Source organism: Piliocolobus tephrosceles, chromosome 8 (genome assembly GCF_002776525.5).
Source record: "Piliocolobus tephrosceles isolate RC106 chromosome 8, ASM277652v3, whole genome shotgun sequence".
Classification (NCBI taxonomy): Eukaryota; Metazoa; Chordata; class Mammalia; order Primates; family Cercopithecidae; genus Piliocolobus; species Piliocolobus tephrosceles.
The window spans coordinates 13,681,272-13,696,284 of NC_045441.1; the positions used below are offsets into that span (position 1 = coordinate 13,681,272).

At 52.6% G+C, this 15,013-nt stretch overlaps 1 protein-coding gene across 3 annotated transcripts in view; it reads left to right on the top strand.

The window, feature by feature from the left end:
* The window catches only part of CLIP2 (CAP-Gly domain containing linker protein 2), a 118,527-nt gene that overhangs the window by 73,561 nt on the left and 29,953 nt on the right, over window positions 1-15,013 (top strand). For all 3 annotated transcript variants that reach the window (XR_003309871.1, XM_026456602.2, XM_023218670.3), the window contains exons 5-8: window positions 1,652-1,865; window positions 2,525-2,722; window positions 4,280-4,383; window positions 8,703-8,763. Coding sequence is in view for 2 of the 3 variants with exons in the window: in XM_026456602.2 (XP_026312387.1) it covers window positions 1,652-1,865; window positions 2,525-2,722; window positions 4,280-4,383; window positions 8,703-8,763 (577 nt within the window). In the remaining variant the exon portion in view is untranslated. The remainder of the gene's footprint in view (window positions 1-1,651; window positions 1,866-2,524; window positions 2,723-4,279; window positions 4,384-8,702; window positions 8,764-15,013) is intronic.

The following is a 15,013-nucleotide window of genomic DNA, read 5'->3' on the forward strand; positions in this document are numbered from 1 at the left end:
TCCAGCCTGGGCAACAGAGCAAGACTGTAAAAAAAAAAAAAAAAAAAAAGGTGAGGCAGCAGTCCCTGCCATCTGGCATTGGGGTCCCCTGAATGCCACATGAAATAATCAAACAGTGCCCAATGCTATATGGCCAAAGGCAGGCCTCACAGATGGGTTCCAGGTCTCATACCATCTCTGATGAAAAGGAGTTGACTGCTGGCGTTGCTGGGTTAGGAGGATCTAAGGCTGTGTCTGGGCCCGTGGTGGGTGGAGGAGTGATGTGGTAAGTGCACCATGTCTGTCACAGGTGTGGACTAAGGTGAGGCTACCTGAGTCCCTGTGTAGTCCCTGGACTGGATTCTGTGGTTGAGATGAAGCTGTGACTGCTCTGAGCAGGAGTGGTTACCATGGCACAGGGGAAGAGCCAGGCTTGGGCCAGGCCTTGAAAGAAGGTAGGGTTTCCTTTTGGAAGAGGCTTGAGAGGGATTATGCTAGGTAGGGGCTGAGAGCACAGTATGAACAAAGGCCTGGAGGTGGGAAAAGGCAGGATAAGGTGGCAGTTGTAAGGTGAATCAGAAGCTGAATGGGGGCCAGGCATGGTGACTCACGTCTGTAATCCCAGCACTTTGGGAGGCTGAGGCTGGATCACTTGAAGCCAGCAGTTAAAGACTAGCCTGGACAACATAGCAAAACCCCATCTCTACAAAAGATACAAAAATTAGCTGGGCATGGTGGCACACGCCTGTGGTTTCAGCTACCTGGGAGGCTGAGGTGGGAGGATTGCACGAACCCAGGAGGCTGAGGCTGCAGTGAGCTATGATCGCACCGCTGCACTCCAGCCTGGGTGACAGAGCCAGACCCTGTCTCGAAAGAAAGAAAAAAACTGGTTGGGCCCAATTCTCGTGGTCCAGTGTGGAATCCGTGACCAGAGAGGTCTTGAGAGAAGATGGGAATCCGGGGTTCCCATAACAATGCTTTGCCTTCCTGTTTGCAAGATGAATGTTTCTCTTGACTCACTTTTGCTTTCAGAATTCAGGGGTGGATTGAACAGCAGTCCCCACCCCACCCCACCCCAAGGTTTCTCTTTCAAGCTTTTGCTTCTCCATACAGGGACTTTGTGGGCAGAGAACTGATGGGATTCCTTCATTCTAGGAGTGGTCTGAGGGTAGCCTGAGAGTGGGGCTGCAGCTGTGGCTGGGGTCTCTGAACAGTCGTGGGAGCCAAGCTTACTGGGCTTTGGAGCCCAGCAGACTGGAGGACCAGTCTCAGCTTTGCTATGTAACCAGCTGTGTGACTGTGGGCAAGTCATTTAACCTCTCTGAGCCTAAATTTTCTCATTTGTGAATGTAGAGAACTTTGGGGGATGGAGATGAGCATTCATTTAAAAAGACTGGCACAAAGTGGGTCCCAGTAATTATTTCCTACTTCCAAGAGTATCCTCGTTGGCTGTTCACAGCTGCAGAGACTCTCAGACCCTACTCACCTCTATCCTTTTTCTGAGAGTCCTATCTATCCACCTGGAAGATTTCCACCTTGGCGTGTCTTTCCACATGGACCCCAAGGAGGTGTCTTTCTCTTTTTCTGCCGGGCTCTGAAGAGGCAGAAGAGGCAGGGGAGGCTCCAGGCTTTGCGGCTGTGACAGCAGCATGGATCTCTCCTGCTTCCACAGGTACTTCCAGTGCCCACCCAAGTTTGGTCTCTTCGCGCCCATCCACAAGGTGATCCGTATCGGCTTCCCATCTACCAGCCCAGCCAAAGCCAAGAAGACCAAGCGTATGGCCATGGGTGTGTCAGCACTGACCCACAGTCCCAGCAGTTCCTCCATCAGCTCCGTCAGCTCTGTGGCCTCCTCCGTGGGGGGTCGGCCCAGCCGCAGTGGCCTGGTGAGGGTGGGGCTGCAGAAGGGGATTCTCTGGTGTGTGTTTGGGAGGGGTGAGGATGTACAGAGATCCAGGTGTTCTGATCTGCTCCTGACTTACTCTAGTTCCAGTTTGGGATTTTTGTACAAAGTAGAAAGTGCATTATCTTTTAATAGGGAAAATTGAGCCATTTATGTTTATTGTCATTTTTATATAACTGATTTATTGGAAGCCTAAGCCTTTCTCTGGATGTTAAGGAGGGTTATAGAGATGCAGGGCAAGGGGTTCAGAAAGGTTGGCATCGAACCCTGGATGAAGGGAAAAGAGGAGGCTGCTCGGTGGCTATCGGCAGAGGGCATTCTGTCCAAACCCAGTCTAGGGTTGGAGGTTCCTCTTGTCCTGGGAAAAAGTGGCCAAAGTGAGGAAGTCAGAGGCTCTGGCTATCAGGAGCTGACTCTCCTGAGATGGGGAATTTCCTGAATCTCAAACATCAGGATTCCCCGCTGGGTGAGTCTGCAGGGGCCAGGATGTCAGAGTACTGGCAGAGGAAGAGCAGGACCCTGGGAGTCAAGGCACTTGGGCCCCCCACCTGCTGCGTTGCTGTAGGTTAGGCTGGACAGAGCGAGCCTGCCCCACAGTGCTTCAGATCCCTGAGACACGCCTGCACGCACACCTTCCTGCAGCTCACGGAGACCTCTTCACGCTACGCCCGCAAGATCTCGGGCACCACAGCCTTGCAGGAGGCACTGAAGGAGAAGCAGCAGCACATTGAGCAGCTGCTGGCTGAACGAGACCTGGAACGGGCCGAGGTGGCCAAGGCCACGAGCCACATCTGCGAGGTAGAGAAGGAGATCGCCCTGCTCAAGGCACAGCATGAGCAGGTGAGTGGCAGGTGGGGCTAGGGGTGGAGCTTCTCCAGCCAGTCTCATAGAGTCTCACCCACTCAGAGCGGAGACCTTGGATGGGGTGGGTGCAGAGAAATATGAAGATAACACAAGCAGTACCCATCCCCCGCTTTCCACAGATAAGCCTCAGTGACCTGGTGAATTTCCTTCCAGTCTTTTCTGCCTATGTATAATGATACGTACACCTACTTTCAGAATCTGGCTACAAGCTTGTATATCCTGCTTTTTTATTATTTATTTTCTTTCATTCTTTCTTTTTCTTTTATTGACGGAGTCTCGCTGTGTCGCCCAGGCTGGTGTGTAGTGGTGCAGTCTCAGCTCCCTGCAACCCCCACCTCCTCGGTTCAAGCTATTCTCCTGCCTCAGCTTCTTGAGTAGCTGGGATTACAGGCAAGTGCCACCATGCCCAGCTAAGTTTTGTATTTTTTTGTGGAGATGGGGTCGTGCTATGTTGCCCAGTCTTGTCTGAAACTCCTGACCTCAAGTGACTCTCCCACCTTGGTCTTGCAAAGCAATGCAATTTTTACAGGCATGAGCCACGTGTCCCACCTCTTCCCCATCTTGATGTCTGCATTGCCGTCCATCACAGGCTTTGTCCTTAATGACATCTGATGTGACTAGTCCCCTGCTGTTTAGATTATTTCCAATTTTTCACTTTTTTTGAGACAGAGTCTCACTCTGTCACCCAGGCTGGAGTGCAGTAACGCGATCTCGGCTCACTGCACCCTCCACCTCCTGGATTCAAGCAATTCTCCTGCCTCAGCCTCCTTAGTAGCTGGGACTACAGGTATGTGCCACCGGGCCCAGCTAATCTAATGTTTGTATGTTTAGTAGAGATGGGGTTTCACCCATGTTGGCCAGGCTGGTCTCGAACTCCTGGCCTCAAGTGATCTGCCCACCTCAGCCTCTCAAAATACTGGGATTACAGGCGTGAGCCACCACACTCAGCCAGTTTTTCACTCTTTCTACATACCACTGCAGTAAATATATTTTTTAATGTATGACTGTCTGTATTTCAGATTATTCTTTTGAGCAGATTCTAGGGTTGTATTTCAGGGAAGTGACTCTCTGCCCCAGGCCTTGGGGCTGCTGCTGTCTCGTGTCTGGTTTTTTCTCTGATGTTTGTCTCCCGTGGGAGAGCTCCCTCCTGGGCCTCTGTCCCCATCTGAGGTCTGGCTTCCCCCTCCTTGGATGCCAGGATTAATAAGGCCAAGTTCACGGCTGTGCTTTGATGGGGCACAGACAAGACAACAGATTTGCAAGATAACAGGTCTTAGGCTCTTGTGGGTTGACGGGGGGTGGCAGGTACTGAGGGCAGGTGGGCCTGAGGGTCTTGCCTCTGCCTCTCTTTTTCCTGCTGGGTCCCTTCCTTCACACCTAGGCCCACTGTGCATGCCCAGCAGGTGCCAGCAGGGAAGTCGAGGTGACCGGGGTTCCAGGCCCGGCTCCTTGCCTCTCTCCCACTACACCCCCAACCTGGACCCCACACCCCGGAGCATGCTGACCCTGTTTTGGCCTTCCTCGGGGGCTCAGTATGTTGCAGAAGCCGAGGAGAAGCTGCAGCGAGCCCGGTTGCTGGTGGAGAGCGTGCGGAAAGAGAAGGTGGACCTGTCCAACCAGCTGGAGGAGGAGAGGAGGTACGTGCTGGCCCACCCTCACCCTGGGAGGACATTCTCCATGATCCCCCTTAAGGAGGATGAGGAAGAGGGCAGGTTTGGGAACTGCAGACCCAGGTTCCAGCCCTGCCCCTGCAACCGCCTGGCTGTGTCACCCTGGACTGGTGACATGAGCTCTTGGGCCTCAGTCTTCCCATCTGTAAAGTGAGATACTGGTCCTGTCTTCTGCAGGCCGTTGGGAAAACTCTTCATATAACTGGAGTAAAGCACCCAGCACGGTGCCAGGCACAGAGGGATACCACACATTTAAACTTTTTTTGAAACAGGGTCTCACCAGGCTGGAGTATAGAGCCACGATCACAGCTCACTGCAGCCTTGACCTCCCGGGTTCAAGCGATCCTCCCACCTCAGCCTCCTGGGTAGCTGGGACCACAGGCGTCCCCCACCACAGCTGGGTTAATTTTTGTATTTGTTGTAGAGATGGGGTTTGGGCACATTGGCCAGGCTGGTCTCGAACTCGTGACCTCAGGCTCTCCACCCTCCTCGGCCTCCCAAAGCGCAGGCATGAACTATTGCGCCCGGCCTTGGAACACCACATTTGTTCATTGCATAGAGTTCATTGTTCCTGCACTCTCCAGCAGAATATTGAGAAGATAATAGCTGGCAGCAGCGGAAGGGAGGTTGGTTATCACACCAGGTGTCCCTGGGGAGCCATGCTCCGGGAAGAAGGTTAAATGTCCCACCCCTCCACGGTTCACACAGTGCGCCCCTCCCCAACCCAGGGCTGAGACCGTGGGTGGAGCTCACAGCTCCTATCCTGCGACTCCATTTCTGTTTTTGTTTTTGGGTTTTTTTGTTTTTTGTTTCCTTCCTTCCTTCCTTCCTTCCTTCCTTCCTTCCTTCCTTCCTCCCTCCCTCCCTCCCTCCCTCCCTCCCTTTCTTCCTTCCCTCCCTTCTTTCTTTTAGTGGAGTCTTGCTCTTATTGCCCAGGCTGGAGTGCAGTGCTGCGATCTTGGCTCACTGCAATCTCCACCTCCCAGGTTCAAGTGATTCTCCTGCCTCAGCCTCCTGAGTAGCTGGGATTACAGGCGTGCGCCACCATGCCCGGCTTATTTTTGTATTTTTAGTAGAGACGGGGTTTCACCATATTGGCCAGGCTGGTCTCGAACTCCTGACCTCGGGTGATCCACCCGCCTCAGCCTCCCAAAGTGCTGGGATTACAGCCGTGAGCCACCGCGCCCGGCCTCCTTTACTTTTCTCTTTTGAGAAAAGAACACAGTCTTGCTCTGTCACCCAGGCTGGAGTGCAGTAGCTTGGCCATGGCGCATTGCAGCCTCAATCTCCCGGACTCATGCAATCCTCCCACCTCAGCCTCCCAGGTAGCTAGGACTACAGGCACACGCCATCATGCACAGCTAATTTTTTGTATCCATTCCCATTTTACACACCAGGAAGCTGAGGCTAAGAGAAACAGCAGCCAAGGGACTCCTGAAACACCCTGTGTCCAGGTGTCAGCCCTGTGCTGCATGCTTCGCTGGTGTCATCGCTTTCAGTGCCACAACTGGCCAGGTGCAGTGGCTCACACCTGTAATCTCAGCACTTTGGGAGGCCAAGGCGGGCGGATCACCTGAGGTCAGGAGTTTAAGACCGGCCTGACCGACATGGTGAAACCCCATCTCTACTAAAAACACGAAAATTAGCCAGGCGTGGTGGTGGGCGCCTGTAATCCCAGCTACTCGGGAGGCAGAGGCAGGAGAATCACTTGAACCCTGGAGGTGGAGGTTGCAGTGAGCCGAGATCGCGCCACTACAGTCCAGCTGGGTGACAGAGCAAGACTCTGCCTCAAAAAAAAAAAAAAAAGGCACAAGCGGGACCCATCTCCCTTGCAGCCCTCCAACCAAAGACACCAGGCGGCAGGGACTCTGGCCGACTCGGTCCTGGGTCACCACCTCGTAGGACACAAAGCTGACAGTGGACAGAGGTTTGCCTTGGCCCAGGATCCTCTTTACCTCCTAGATGATGCCCAGATACCTACATCTCCCTCCCCTGTCCCCAGGCAGCAGCCAGCCCCATCCCCAGCACCCCTACTTGGGTCTGTTCTGTGAGCTTTCAGCTAGCACCTGTGCTCCATAAGCTGTTGTTACTGTCGGATTCAGGGAGATGAGGGTGTATTTATATCTGCCTGAGACAGCTGTAGGGGCCCACACATCTGGTTCCCATGGCAACGTGCCTGACGCCAACAAACAAACACTGATCTTTTTTTTTTTTTCTTTTTTTTTTTTTTTTTGAGACAGAGTCTCGCCTGTCACCCAGGCTGGAGTGCTGTGGCCGGATCTCAGCTCACTGCAAGCTCCGCCTCCCGGGTTTACACCATTCTCCTGCCTCAGCCTCCCGGGTAGCTGGGACTACAGGCGCCCGCCACCTCGCCCGGCTAGGTTTTTGTATTTTTTAGTAGAGACGGGGTTTCACCGTGTTAGCCAGGATGGTCTCGATCTCCTGACCTCGTGATCCGCCTGTCTCGGCCTCCCAAAGTGCTGGGATTACAGGCTTGAGCCACCGCGCCTGGCCTTCTTTTTTCTTTTTTTAAGATGGAGTCTTGCTCTGTCACCCAGGCTGGAGTACAGTGGTGTGATCTTGGCTCACTGCAACCTCCACTTCCGGGTTCAAGCAATTCTCCTCCTGCCTCAGCCTCCTGAATAGCTGGGATTACAGGCTCATGCCACCATGCCTGGCTAATTTTTATGTTTTTAGTAAAGATGGGGTTACACCATGTTGCTCAGGTTGGTCTTGAACTCCTGGACTCAAGTGATCCACCTGTCTCGGCCTCCCAGAGTGCTGGGATTACAGGCACGAGCCACTGTGCTCAGCCACAAATAGATCTTGAAGGCATCATGGAGTTGTGTTCAGAAGGGGCCTGGGTGGAAGTCTCTGTATTGTCCTGTGCTTGCTGTGTGGCCTTGGGCAGGTCACTTGCCCTCTCTGGGCCTCATTCCTCATTGCTATGCTGAGAGCTGTTAGGAAGCCCTAGGAAGAGCAGCTTTGAGTTTTTTTTTTTTTGTTTTGTTTTGTTTTTTTCTGAGACAGAGTTTTGCTCTTGTTGCCCAGGCTGGAGTGCAATGGTACAATCTTGGCTCATGGCAACCTCTGTCTCTTGGGTTCAAGCGATTCTCCTGCCTCAACCTCCTGAGTAGCTGAGATTACAGGCATGCGCCACCATGCCCGGCTAATTTTGTATTTTTAGTAGAGACAGAGTTTCTCCATGTTGGTCAGGCTGGTCTCAAACTCCCGACCTCAGGTGATCCGCCTGCCTCGGCCTCCCAAAGTTTTGGGATTATGGGCGTGAGCCACCATGCCTGGCCCAGCTTTGAGCTCCTGTGTGTGGCTGTAAGGTGGAGTGGACCTGTGTCTCTCCCCTGCGCTGTCTTGACAGGTGTGTGGCTGAGTGTGTCTCCCTGAGGGCAGCCCTGAATGCCTGGACATTCCACATCCGGGGCAGTCCTGGGAGTGGGGATTGGGCCTCTGGCCCCCAATTTTGAGGCCTGTGATGAGAACGGGATCAACAGCAAAGGAAGCCCACTTTCCCCCTCTCCTTTCCTTCCTCCCCACAGGTTGTTCCTTGTGGTGGGTGTCTGTTCCCCGCAGTGATGAAAACAGTGTTGTCAGCTGGGCGTGGAGGCTCACGCCTGTAATCCCAGCACTTTGGGAGGCTGAAGTGGGCGGATCAGTTGAGGTCAGGAGTTCGAGACCAGTCTGGCCAACATGGCAAAACCCCGTCTCTACTAAAAATACAAAAATTTTGTACTGAGGTTGTATGCCCAGTGGCGCATGCCTGTAATCCCAGCTACTTGGGAAGCTGAGGCAGGAGAATCGCTTGAACCCGGGAGGCAAAGGCTTCAGTGAGCTGAGATCACGCCACTGCACTCCAACCTGGGCAACAGAGGGAGACTCTGTCAAAAAGAAAGACAGAGAGAGAGAGAAAGGGAGGGAGGGAGGGAGGGAGGGGGGGGAAGGGGAAGGGAAGGAAGGAAGAAAGGAAAGAAAACAGTGTTGTCACTCACATCCCCGGGCCACCCTGTCCTTTATTTTATTTCCCCCCACCCTGAGGAGGAAGGGTGTTGCCTTAAACACTCCCATTCTGGAGTTATTTGTGGTTCTTCCTAGAGTGCAGAGCAGCAGGTTGGGAGGTCTAGAGCTTTCCAGGACTGTGGGCCATTTTGATGGCCTTGCCTCTGGACTCTGGGCCATTCTGATGGCCTCGCCTCTTCTCTGCTGTTGCTCACTCGGTGAATCCTGTTGCTCTGGGCAAAGCCAGGTCAGCCGCCTCTTTCCCTCCCCTGCAGGAAGGTGGAGGATCTGCAGTTCCGCGTGGAGGAGGAGTCCATCACCAAGGGAGACCTGGAGGTAACAGTCAGAGGCCCCTTCCCTGGGCACTCGTAGCACCAGTCCCTGGCCCCTGCTAGGGCAGATGGTCGTGAGGTCCAGCAGCAACTCCAGGACCCTGGGGGAAGGGGCTGGTTGGGGGGAAATGGGGAAGGATCAAAGGTCTAGTGTCTGAGGTGTGAGTAGCTCAGCCCCAGGAGCCCCCCAGGGAAGCTGTGCTCCCTGTGTCAGTAGCTGGATGGGGTGGGCAGGATGAACCCAGGGCAGGGCAGATGGAGGGCTGGGCCCCAGGATAGAGTGGCTGAGGTCCCTTGTCCCTTCTTCTTAGGCAGTAGCCCTGAAGGTGCCCCTTCGTTAATCTTGGATTCCAGGTAAAATTTTGGCTGAAAGTAGTTTGCTGAGTCACAGAATTTGTAGGTAGGAAAACTGAGGCTCAGAGACCAATGGAGCTGGGCATGGTGGCTCACACCTATAATCCCAGCACTTCAGGAGGCCAAGGCAGATGATCACTTGAGCCCAGGAGTTCAAGACCAGCCTGGGCAACGTAGCAAGACCACATCTCTACAAAAAATTTAAAAAGTTAGCCGAGCTTGGTCATGTGCACCTGTGGTCCCAGCTACTTGGGGAGGCTGAGGCTAGAGGATCGCTTGAGTCTGGGAGATGGAGGCTCCAGTGAGCTATGATTGCACCTGTGCTTTTTTTGTTTTTTTGTTTTTTGTTTTGTTTTGTTTTGCTTTTTGTGTGTGTGTGTGAGACTGTCTCAAAAAAAAAAGGATGTTGGGGCACAACCAGGCGTCAGAGCCTCAGCCCAGCTCGGCATGTTCTGATTAAGTTTCCCTCTTAGCCAAGGGGCAGGCCATGTGGTTGCTCCTGGCTGACTTTTCCATTGGCAGCTGCTCTCCTGCAGGGGTTGGATGGGGTTCTGGGAAAAGCACCTCTGTTTGCCAGGAACAGAGACCCCCTGTGCCAGCTGCAGTCACCATGGGGGCTTACTGAAGGGCTGCAGGAAAGGTCACAGCAGGGCAGGCCGTTCAGGGGACTGGAGCCAGAAGCAGCATCAGGAGCTAAGCCCATCCATGTGCCCCTTGCTCGGGGCCTCCCTCCCATCTGTGTCTGGGGTCAGGCTCCTGTCTATTTCCCACTGTGTCTCCCAGCTTGCTCTTCTCCCAGCCCCGCCCACTACCTACCAGCTGTTATCGAGAGAGGCTCTGATTGGTCCCAGTGGTAGCCAATGGGCTGTCTGGCCCTGGATAGGGGTCCACCCCGGATCCAATCTGCCCTGGCTGGGAGAGGCAGAAGGCGGGACAGACAGTGACAGACAGCTAATTCAGTCCAAAGGGTTGCAGAATCCCCACTCGACGTTTTATTGTACCAAACTGAATTGTGATCATATTCATGGCAACCAGAAGGCAAAATGACCAAAGTCCACTCATCCCTTCATCATCCCCACCCTTTTTTTTTTTGGAGATAGGATCTCACTCTGTTGCCCAGGCTGGAGTACAGTGGCACGATCTGGGCTCACTGAAGCCTCCACTTCCTGGGCTCAAGTGAGGCTTTGCCTCAGCCTCTCAAGTAGCTGGGACTACAGGCATGTGCCCCCACACCCGGCTAATTTTTTTTTTTTTTTTTTTTAGAGGCGGGGTCTCGCTATGTTGCCCAAGTGGGTCTCAAACTTCTAGGCTCAAGCAGTTCTCCTGCCTCGGCCTCCCAAAGGGCTGGGATTACATGCATGAGCCATCACATCTGGCCCCCACCCATCTTAAAAGTCAGAAATAAAAACCAGAGCCCCTCCTTGACCTCCTGGTCCCCTCCAGCTTTATCACCCCACCTCTCTGCCTGCCTTTATTGCAGAACTCTCCAGCAGTTTATCAGGCTCATGGTCTTCCCTCCTGTCCACACTCCCCCAGCTGCACAATGAGACGCCCCCATTCCAACGCCCCCGCCTCTTCTGCTGGCTTCTCCTCCTTCCTGTTCTGTGAACACTGGCCCATCCAAGAGCTCAGTCCCAGGCCCTTCACCCCTTGTCCACACTCACCCTGAGAGCTTCCAGACTGTGGCCTCTGTGTGCCCTGGATGAGTCCCTATGAGTCCCACGGTCTTCCCCAAGCTCCCTCTACCATGCCCACTTGACATCTCCACCCAATTGAGGAAGAAGTAAGCACCTGTATCAATTTCCTGGGGCTGCAGCAACGCACGGCCGCAAATGTGCGGCTTAAAACAATACAAACATATGCCCTCGAAGTTCTGGAAGCCAGAAGTCTAAAATCAAGGCTGGGCACGGTGGCTCATGCCTGTAATCCCAACACTTTGGGAAGCCAAAGCGGGCGGATCACTTGAGGTCAGGAGTTCTAGACCAGCCTGGCCAATGTGGTGAAACACTGTCTCTACTAAAAATACAAAATTAGTTGGGCATGGTGGTGGGCGCCTGTAATCCCAGCTACTCTGGAGACTGAGGCAGGGGAATCACTTGAACTTGGGAGGCGGAGGTTACGGTGAGCCGAGATTGCACCACCGCACTTCAGCCTGGACAGCAGAGTGAGGCTCCTTTTCAAAAAAAGAAAAAAAGTCTGAAATCAAGGTATTGGAGAATCTATTCCAATCTAGCTTCCAGTAGGATTGCCGGCAGCTCTTGGTGTTCCTTGGCCTGTATAACTGCATCAGGCCAGTCCCTGCCTCCTGTCACTTTGCCACCTTCCCTTTGTGGCATTTCACTTGACCATCTTATGGAGACAGCAGTCACTGGATTTAGGGCCCACTCTAATCCAATCCTAATCCAATATGACCTCATTTTAACTAACTACATGTGCAAGACCCTATTCCAAACGAGGTCACATTCCTTCTTTATTTTGTTTGATTTTTATAGAGATGGGATCTCACTATATTGCCCAGGCTGGTCTCAAATTTCTGAGCTCAAGCGATCCTCCCACCCTAGCCTCTCAAAATTCTGGGATTATAGGTGTGAACCACCATGCCTGGCTAAGGTCACATCCTGAGGTTCTGAGTGGGCATGAAATTTAAGAGGACACTATTCAACCCAGGACTGCAGCCCAAATGGAACATGTCCTAACCACATCTATCCAGGCCTCCCCTAACACCAACCACCCCCCTTACAGTTCCCATCTCAGGAATTGGCCCCCAAATCCACACAGTTGGCTGGGCATGGTGGCTCACGCCTGTAATCCCAGTGCTTTGGGAGCCTGATACAGGAAGATTGCTTGAGCCCAGGAGTTTGAGACCAGCCTGGGCAACATAGCAAGACCCTGTTTCTACAAAAAATATAAAAAAATAAGGCAGGCATGGTGGCACATGCTTGTAATCTAAGCACTTTGGGAAGCCAGGGCAGGATAATTAATTAAGCCCAGAAGTTCGAGACCAGCCTGGGCAACATAGGGAAACCTTGTCTCTACCAACAATGGAAAAATTATCCAGGTATGGTAACGCATGCCTATGGTCCCAGCTACTTGGGAGGCTGAGGTGGGAGGATCGCTTGAGCCCGGACAGCTGAGGCTGCAGTGAGCTGTGATCACACCACTCACTCCAGCCCGGGCAACAAAGCAAGAGCAAGACCTTGTCTCAAAAAATAAAGGCCGGGCGTAGTGGCTCATGTCTGTAATCGCAGCACTTTGGGAGGCCGAGGCGGGTGGATCATGAGGTCAGGAGTTTGAGACCAGCCTGACCAACATAGTGAAACCCCGTCTCTACTAAAAATACAAAAAATTATCCGGGCGTGGTGGCGGGTGCCTATAATCCCAGCTACCCAGGAGGCTGCGATAGGAGAATTGCTTGAACCTGGGAGGCGGAGCCTGCAGTGAGCTGAGATTGCGTCATTGCACTCCAACCTGGGCGACAGGTGCGTCTCAAAAATAAATAAATAAATAAAAATAAAATAAAAGTTAAAAAATTAAAAAAATAGAAAACAAAAAATTCCTTTTGACCTTGTCTCCAAAATGACGCACATCCCCACAGCTGCCTCCCTGAGCCAGGCCCCAGCACCATGCCATAGATAGCCCTCTTCTTAGTCTTCTGTTCCTCCAAAGTCCATTCTCCACACTGAATCTAGTCTTTTTTTTAAATATCTTTTTCATTTTTAATGTTGGAAATTTTTAAGCCTATACAAAAATAGAGAAGACAGTATAATGACCTTTCATTTACCCATCACTCAGCTTCAACAGTTACCAACTCACCGCCAGTCTTATTTCAGGCATGCCCTGACCCAGGGCCCCCTGCCACATCCCACACGTCATATGGCCAAATATTTTAAAAATGTAAATCAGACCGGGTGCGGTGGCTCACACCTGCAATCCCAATACTTGGGAGGTAGAGGTGGGAGGGTTACTTGAGGCCAGGAGTTAGAGACCAGTCTGGGCAGCATAGTGAGACTCCATCTCCACAAAAATTAAAGTATTCTGACTGGGTGCAGTGGCTCACGCCTGTCATCCCAGCACTTTGGGAGGCTGAGGCAGGTGGATCACTTGAGGTCAGGAGATTCAGACCAGCCTGGCCAACATGGTGAAACCCTGTCTCTACTAAAAATACAAAAATTAGCTGGGTGTGGTGGTGGGTGCCTGTAATCCCAGCTACTCAAGAAGCTGAGACAGGAGAATCACTTGAGCCCAGGAGGCGGAGGTTGCAGTGAACCAAGATCATGCCACTGCACTCCAGCCTGGGCAACAGAGTGAGACTCTGTCTCAAAAACAAGTAGAAACAAAGAAACAAAATAAATAAAATAAAAAATTCACCAGGCTTGGTAGCACATGCCTGTAGTCCCGGCTACTTGGGAGGCTGAGGCAGGAGGATCCTTTGAGTCCAGGAGGTTGAGGCTACAGTGAGCTATCATGGCGCCACTGCACTCTAGCCTGGGTGACAGAGCAAGACCCCATCTCTAAAAATAAATAAATAAAAAGTTTAAAAATATGGCTGGGTGTGGTGGCTCACGCCTGTAATCCCAGCACTTTGGGAAGCCAAGGTGGGCGGATCATTCCAGGTCAGGAACTCCAAACCAGCCTGGCTAACATGGCGAAACCCCATCTCTACTAAAAATACAAAAATTAGCTGGGCATGGTGGCACTCACCTGTAATTCCAGCTACTCGAGGCAATGAGGCACGAGAATCACTAGAACCCAGGAGGCTGAGGTCGCCGAGCCAAGCTGCCACCACTGCACTCCAGCCTGGGTGACAGAGCGAGACTGTGCCTCAAAAAAAAAAAAGAAAAACTAATTTAAAAATAACAATGTAAATCAGATCCTGCCCCTTTCCTGCTGACACATCTAGCACTGCGACATTAGATATCATCTGGGCTCTGTAGAGTGGGCCAGAGAAGCAGAGAAGACCCCCAGGGCCCAACCCCCTCCAACCCCCCCCCCCGCCCCCCTGCCCCCGCCCCGTCTCACACCCCTGCCCCTAAGTTATACACCAGGCTTTTCTGTTTCTGGAACACCAGAAGTTGTGTCTTGCCTCTGAGCTTTTGTACACGCCAGTTCCCCTGCCTGAAACACTTGCGCCTCTTCCTCTGGCGCCTGCCTTGTACAAGGAGTCCTTCTTGTCCTTCAGGACTCACTATAAATTACATGTTTCCTCTATTTCACCTTCATTCCAGTTACTCTCTCCCCAGTGCTCTGTTCATAGTGCAAATCACAATCTGGAATGATCTTCACTATTCTTTTATGGTTTGCATCCCCCTCCACCCCCAGAATATAAACCCTTTGAGGGGTCAGGCGTGGTGACTCACATCTGTAATCCCAGCACTTTGGGAGGCTGAGGCGGGCAGATCACCTGAGGTCAGGGGTTCGAGATCAGCCAACATGGTGAAACCCCGTCTCTACTCAAAAATACAAAAATTAGCTGGGCATGATGGTAGGCACCTGCAATCCCAGCTACTTGGGAGGCTGAGGCTGGAGAATCACTTGAACCTGGTAGGTGGAGGTTGCAGTGAGCCGCGATTGCACCACTGCATTCCAGCCTGGGTGAAAGAGGGAAACTGTCTCAACAAAAAAAAAGAAAGAAAGTGAGGGGAGGAGTCCTTTGGAGTGGGACCAAATGAAGTTGCCCTTGAAACTGGGAAGCTGGAGGCTTTTTCTTGCCTGTGCGGGCTACTGGTTCAGTGTGTAGGATCATGCACCATCTATGAGGGCTCCAGGCAGGGCTGTTGTGCCCACCGACGGGGATGGGGTGGCTGGGATGGAGCTTGTGATTTTCTGGAAGAGACAGGCTGACTTCTTGTTGGCACTGGAACATGCTGCCAGGAGGGAGGCGGGAGAGGCGCGGGAGGGAG